This window comes from Actinia tenebrosa, unplaced genomic scaffold (assembly GCF_029948245.1).
Source record: "Actinia tenebrosa isolate PJP-AT-01 unplaced genomic scaffold, QUT_ActTen_1.0 PGA_scaffold5__44_contigs__length_20552954, whole genome shotgun sequence".
NCBI lineage: Eukaryota > Metazoa > Cnidaria > Anthozoa > Actiniaria > Actiniidae > Actinia > Actinia tenebrosa.
The window spans coordinates 16,532,661-16,540,661 of record NW_028292582.1 but is presented as its reverse complement, the minus strand read 5'-3'; the positions used below and the strand labels follow the sequence as shown (position 1 = coordinate 16,540,661).

Sequence of the window (8,001 nt, the reverse complement as noted above, 5' to 3'; positions counted from 1 at the left end):
AAATGTTATTGACAACCCTGTACATTTATACATGATATATCTAATGAGATGCAGGATATCAAATGATATGCAAAACTTAAAAATTAACTTATTTGATCTTCCTTATCTTCTATTGTATCAAAGACATACATAGTGAACAAACTCAAGTTAAAAAAGTATTTTCCACAAAATGTTGTGGCAAAGCAATTGTATTTATGCATGTTTTGAGTTCTGCATCTCATTAGATACTTGTATAAATGTCAGGGTCCGAAATTAGCAGTCATCCAGTCATCAGGGACGACTAAAATTTGCAAATGACGACTAGATTTTGGAATGTGCTTGTCCTTCTGACGACCTATGTTTTTGCCAAGGTGTTTTCTTTTATAAAAAAATAAAAGAGTCCGTAAAGTCCAAATATAATTCTAAATTATATTTCTTCTGCTCAAAACCTAGAAAGTTCGTTTTTCAACTGATAATTTTTCAAAAATTCGAGATAACGAATTTGCCGGAAGCCATTGAATGTCACTGACAAATTTGATTGCATCTTCTGCATTATGGCTAACTGCTGACCATTTGCATTCAGGCTCTACAAAATGTTACCAAGTGGGACTCCTAAGTTCTGCTCTGGATGCCTAAGAATTAGAACATGGTTGTCCAAAGGACCACTTAGCTCAAAAGTTAATTTAGGACCCTGAATGTATACTACAACCTTTCTGCAATCAAGTGTATGTATATTTATCAACCTCATTAATAATTCATGAGGAAAACACAACAGAAATCACAACCGTGAAGAGTGATGTAAATCTGATACAAAATTGTGTTCATTTGCATAAACTTTAAGTTGGATATTCTTGGCCAGATTCACTTTAATTTTGAACATTTTAGTGAAACACAAAGGATCTAACCTAGACGTTTGATAAGTAATATACAGTATTCGTGTCCGTGTTGTATCCGATATATGCTATATTTTATATTGCATATCTGATACAACACGCCCACTCATTCTGTATATATTATGTATACAGTGGAACCCCGCCTTATGGCCACTGGCTTAATACGGCCACCCCGTTATTGCGGTCAGCTCTTTTGGGTCCCAACGAAATGCCCATACATTTACTGTAAAATGTACCCGCTTAATACGGCACTCGTTAATATGGCCAACGGCCACTTTTTTAACCTTATTGCGGCCAGGACAAATAGGTTACAGTCTAGATCTTAGTGTAAATACTGTAAAGTTATTACTGCAAAATCTGTGATTCTTTTATTCATTCAGTTAACATTCTACAGTAATGCTTTTTGTAGAATCAGAATCAACACAACAACTTCAAACAGACAAACACTTACAGCGCGATGCGCTAAAGTATGTCAGCATTTATTGTATAGCGGTACAGTATTATTATTACTATTTTAAAAAGTAGTTGTTACTGTACTCAGTTTTCTCTTCTCTACTGTTATATCTACAGTCCTGTACTACTGTATGATTTAAAGTTTTAAAGTACTACTAAAGTTGAGTTATAACTGAGAGCCAAGAGCATCAGAAGTTTTAGAAACAATATTTAAAAATACAATATGCATTATTGCACTTAATTTGTTTAGTAGTTTCGTACTGATTAATAAAACACGTTTTTGACATTTTTGACAGCCAGCTTAATACGGCCACTTTTGAATGTCCCTTCAGTGGCCGGATTAACTGGGTTTCACTGTATATGTATATGTAGTGTTTAAAACACAAGTAGGAGTGTTTTATCAGGTATAAAAGCACGAGGCATAGCCGAGTGCTTTTATACCTGATAAAACACGATCTACGAGTTTTTTGAACTGCTTAAAACACTCATTAACAATTTATAAGATTTTGGTTCAACTGGAGCCACCATACACGATTTTTATACTTAGATAGAGATTTGACGTCACGGGCATGCGCAACCAGATTCAATAGAAGCTCCCACACGTTGGATATTGCGTGCCAAGGCAAAGACAGGCACATTAGTCAAAGATCTTTAGGGTTGACTATGACCTTGATGAAGCTCTATGTCTTCATCTAAACTTGGATGCATACTTCATCACTGATGAAGTCATCCTCATAGTATTCGAGTGATCTTTATATAAAGATCACATGTGTCTTTATATAAAGACACATGTTTCTTTATATAAAATCACTTGAATACTAATGAAGAGGACTTTATCGGGTATAAAGGTTCATGCACGTGACATGTATGGTGGCTCCAATTGGACCATAAGCTTATGAATTATTAATGAGTGTTTTAAATATATATAATACAGCCATTTGCAAAAATTATTGCCGTTTCAAATATACATGCAGGTATATCAAAAGTATATCAGACACGGCGAGATATCTTTCTTGGTATTTTTTTCGGAAAGCCCATGTGATAGGCAACTTGAAAAAAATATCAGGGATGATATCCCATAATTTTTGATATGCTTTTGATATACTTTGTACATATATATGGAAGCCGCCATAATTTTTGCAAATAGCTGTATACAAGATAATATAAAAAAGATATTAATAATATGAAATAAACACACTATATATAATTAAATCACTATATATATACAATTATATAAAAATGATATTTATAATATGAAATGAATACACTATATATAATTAAATCACCCATGAGTTTAGTCACCCAGAATCATGGTTCGGTTGCTCATAATGCATGGTTAAATCTTGCCCAACATTAATGCTTAAGGGAATTGTCAAACCAGTAACACAATTATAACCTATTTAGCAGCAGTAAAGCTTTATAAAGCATTTGTAGGGCATTTTAGATTATTTTTGGGCATTTATTACAAGATACGACCTCGATCAAACCAAGATCCAGTCAGTCATGATTGGCTCGTAAAATATCTGTAGCTGACTTTTAATTGGCTTCCAACTAGCAACAAAAACTTCTAACTGTTTGTTTAAAAGCTCTAGCATTTATCATGTTTACATGTTTTGCCAAAACAAAAAACTTCAATGGGAGATGGAGGGTCAACAAGATGCATTGCAATGCCATTACTCTTAGACTTATATTCACTCATGATACATAATGCTATAGGTTTCTTGAAAAACCATTCCTTTGATATCTTTGTTGTTAAAAATTATGTTTTGATGTTATGAATGAACGTGAACGGCAAGTTGTGAAATGGGCACATATGACATTTACTGCTTTCATGATCCTTGAAGGCACCTGTGAGTTTGGTCACCAGACTCAATAAAGTGTCAGAAGTTAGTTAAGCTGATTTTGATCACCTATTAAACTTCTTCTCAAATTATTATGATGGGATGTCTCTGAATTAGGTAAATTGCATATTTCATGAAAGCCAATGTTGGCTAATGCCACATAACTAGTTGTTTCTAATAGAAAGTAAATTCTGCAAGTAGTAATCATTAGTATCAAGTCGTGAAATAGATACATTACCATAATATAGTGTGAGTGTTAATTTAGTCATATTGTTATTGAAAAGTTAACCGCCAGTCAGTAGAGCCTAAGGACTCGCAAGGACCTCTGACTGGCTCAAGTTAGACCTGTTGACATACGTTTGTACTATGTTCCGTAGTTTAATACCTTATTTTTGTAAGTTCATTCGTAGTCATGTTTAGCTGTAATAATTCATGTTTGCTTGTTGTTACGAACCGTTGTTGCATGTTATCACTGTAAAAGCTGTAATTTTGTTGCAGTTTTCTTATTTGTTGTATCATAGAAGTCTTTCATCACTGTGAATTAAAAACTATTCAACTTGGAAGACCTTTCTTCAGTTATCTTCGCTAAATGTAGTATGAGAATGCCAGAGAGAGAGAGAAATAAAAGAAAAAGCAACAACGAAGAATCACTAAGTTATCAGAGGAAAAATGGAAGAAAATGTCTCTTCAGTAAGAATAACCTCCGTTTATCTTAAAATTATATTCAGCCTGTTCATCAACTAAGATTTGATTGAGTTGATACTCAATAATAATAAATGGTAGACTACGAATAAAGCAAAATATCCTATCCAGAGTAGCTCCTGATAAACAATGTCTGTACCACTTTTGTCATAAGTATTACCAACTGTTTTGTTTTGCTGTCCTCGGAGTGCTTGATTCTTTTAGCAGGGGACAAATAAATAAGCGAAGAACGAGAGCAGAATTGAGTTCAGCTCAACTGAAACTTCCAAGAAGAGTGATTTCAAAACTTATTTTAAACTCAACCAAAACTTCCAATGCTTCACTTTACATCAATAAAACCATTTACAATGACATTTTCCCCCAATAGTGTAGAGGTCTTAAAAAGTCAACACATTCTTGCCTCTTGACTATAGCACTGTTCGTAAACAACACTCAGTAGGCTAGCCAATGCTTTGGTACATAGCTTTGAATCCCACTGGTCTATTACCCATAATGCACCTGATATAGTTATATACCATATAGTTGGTTGGATCAGAATTTTTGCATATGGCTGCATATGAAATTCTGATCCAACCTAGATGAGTGAAAGCGAAATCGGAATTAAACTTGACAAGCCACAGCTTGAGAAACACACATGTTTTAATGCGCGATTTTATGACCCCAGGTCAAAAGTACTGAAGGCTCTGAAAATTATCTTCACAAACCAACACCTAATTTCTCAAATCGAGATTTTAGCTAGCATCTGTAACACAGGAATACAACAAGTGCAAGATTAGTGTTGCTGCTCACCTGATGGCTCACAGCAAATATACCTCAACAGTCACAGTTCATAAGAAAACCACCTTGGCAGTCAAGCCAGTTAGACAAGTGTTCATGAAGTCACACCTCGTTGTACTGTGGTGTCACATTGTTTTCATTACAGTTGTCTTGAGAGGCAAATCACAGAATAAAAAGAGTAGTATTAAAAGTAAATTACACCTAATCTTTTCTTAGCAGAGTTTTTCCCATGAGTTTAATACAAATAAGAAGTTTTTTTGGTTTTTGTTAATAAATGTTTTACCCATTTTATACGAAGAGTGTTTACAGTCTATACTTGTTCAAAATGGCAGTGCTTTGAATTCCTACTTGGAAGTGAGGGAATGGCTTATAAGTAGGGTAAATCATTCATTTTAATTGGTTTGAAGTAAGTTAAAAAGTGATTTCGTTAAGTAGAACCACAGGCTTACCACCCTAAGTATTAGTGGTTTCGGATTTCTCTGGCTAGGGATCACTGTTGCACATAGATAGCTGTTTATCGATAGAGTTCAAAATCTGCTTCTAAAATCTCTATTCAGTAGTTGGTCTGAAAAAAATTATCTGGAAATAAACATCAATATAATGAACTATTTTAGTTTCCGAAAAAAAAAAGTCTCAACTTTGTTAGTTCCATGCTTTTAGTTGCATGAAAAATGTGCAGTGAAAAACAAGGGAATTACCTTAAGGTAATATAGTTACTGTAGTAACATAAGTAACATAATTGCTCAGATACTGTAAGTGATATTTCAAATTTACAAATCTTAAGTTTTTCAGTTTTTTCAACGACTGATGAAACCCCTTGTACTCTTTTTTTTTTACAGAATTGTAAGAGTGTATTTACTGTTTTGAATTTAGATATTGACACATTGGATTTCATGTTTATTCTATCATATAGATGACAACGCCTTTTCCTGTTGTAACATTTGTAGAGGGATATGGTAATATTGTGTTATGTCTACAAACAAAATTGGTCAATTTCATTGCTTGATGTTTATATTCATGCATTATAAGTAATCAAATAGTTACAGAAGCTTAGTAATCATTTAAATTATTTCTCCTTCTTTACAGGGTGGTGAACTGGTGTTTATAACATATTCAGATGACTTTCCACTACCTAAAGAAGCAGAATTTTTCCTTGTATTTGAAGGTTGCAGTGAAGTACATGTGACAACCTCTCAGCAAATCAATCGATACACTTTACGTGCTGTTGTACCAGGTAAGATTACGTTTAATCTTATTTTATTTGGTCTAATTAAAGCACAGTTATATTACACCTATAGATATTTAGCTGCAGTGGTAGTGGTAGTGGGAGGGGGGCACCCAGAAAAATTTAATGGGCAGGTAAGGTAACTGGTCTTTTCGAACCAAAGTCTTTTCGATCCAGGTCTTTTCAAACCAGGTCCAGGTCTTTTCGAGCCACCTGTATACACTTTCGAACCACTTATATACACTTTCGATCCACCTATATAACTAAAGCATATAGCAAGTCCTATATGCTGTGTACATGCAAAATGTAAAATAGTATAGTATGTAGTCTTTTTGCTCTCTGACTATTTCACACACGCATTTTCGCCCATGCATAAAATCGTTTCTAACATCTCATTTAAGTGTATTTGAGATATAAACAGTGCAATATGTATCAAAGGTCATAACCTCATTTGTAATTTGAAAAATGAGCTAGTAATGTCCAACGATCAATCTACTTTTTATTCAGAACGGCTTATTTGGATGACAAAAATAGCCGAACTTTCTTCAAGGCTCCATGACTATCATTTTAAAATCTGATAAAAAGTCCCTTTTTTCGATGCATCTGGCTCTACCTGAAAAAATCTAAATATGTTGACGATTGTACATAAATTTTTCTGTTTATGAGCGAGAAAAGGTTTGACTCATTGGAAGTTTAGTTTAGGTGTTAATCTTATAATTTTACTTCAACTTGCATCTTTCCTTGACTCTTTTGACATAAATAATCCGAAGATAAAACTACAGTATGTGCGAGTGTGCACATACACAGTTGGTCTACAGTGCTAGAAATATCGCACATGAAACATTGGCAGTTCATTTCCTCATATAAATAGCCAAATTAGTCTAAAATCAAACTAAATACTAACTAATAGTATCTATTTAGTGACTAATAGTTGCTATCACTCAACCAGCATGTTGTAAAAACATGGACTGACAAAACATGGACTGACAAAACATGGACTTACAAAACATGGACTGACAAAACATGGACTCACAAAACACATGGACTGAGAAAACATGGACTCACAAAACACATGGACTCACAAAACATGGACTCAGACTATTAGTTACTAAATAGATACTGCTAGTTCGTATTTAATTTGATTTTATTTCTAAATTGCATCCGCTCCAAGAGCTTTCAGAAAAACTTTGTAATTGTTAATGTCATGTAACATTCGTAAGCAGATGATGTAAGACGATCGATAAACGTTTTAATTGTCAATCTGCTAACATCTTAGTGAGCGAGTGGCACATTTGCATATTCAGACCCCTCACAATAACTCCTTTCTAGGCTTCACTTTTTGACTTCTTCGGAATATTAGGGATTAAATGTCCCCGAAGCTGAGGGAAGTTTAGTGGAAGTCCCGAGGCCGAGGGACTTCCACTAAACTTCCCTTAGCTTCGGGGGCATTTAATCCCATTTAATCCAAGAATCGATTCACTTTTCAGACGGATCAAGAAGTAGAGAATTTAAGGGAGTCTACAGTAAAGCAGACTTGCGAATTTATTCATTTTTTGTATTACTTATAATTACACTCGTGCATTTTTGCTCAATAAAAAAATTTATTCCAACAGAAAAAAGTTTAAAATATAATTATGAATTTCATATTTTCATTTTTCTTGAAAATTTTCTTCTACCTTGTATATTTGCTCAATAAAAACGTGTGTTACCTAATACTCCCTAATCCATATTAATGAGGTAAGCACAAGCGTAATAGGTAAATTATGGGGTGACCCTACTTCGTGCAACGGCGGAAAACCTACAGATAATACATTTATCACGTCGAGTTCACACGATATCAGGGATTGGCTGAAGGCTCTCGACCAATTAGAATTGAGATACTTAGTAAAATGTATAACAATAATAAGTATATGTAATAGGACTCCATGCTGTCCAATTAACAAATAATTGGACGAGGAAAATTCCGAGGACTGACAAAATTGGCAGTCAGAGGAATTTTTCGAGTCTAATTATCTCTTTATTACCTACTAATTATATAGCTGCCTAATTAATCTCATATCAACAAGACCTGTCCAATTAGTATAGGAAATCGCACGATCTCAAAGGCTCGTGCAATTACAAGAACTTTCAA

General features: G+C 34.0%; 1 protein-coding gene across 3 annotated transcripts in view; it reads left to right on the top strand.

Moving 5' to 3' along the window:
- Window positions 1–8,001, top strand: part of LOC116292176 (uncharacterized) — a 116,196-nt gene that overhangs the window by 9,130 nt on the left and 99,065 nt on the right. For all 3 annotated transcript variants that reach the window (XR_016121343.1, XM_031699441.2, XM_031699440.2), the window contains exon 3: window positions 5,732–5,879. Coding sequence is in view for 2 of the 3 variants with exons in the window: in XM_031699441.2 (XP_031555301.2) it covers window positions 5,732–5,879 (148 nt within the window). In the remaining variant the exon portion in view is untranslated. The remainder of the gene's footprint in view (window positions 1–5,731; window positions 5,880–8,001) is intronic.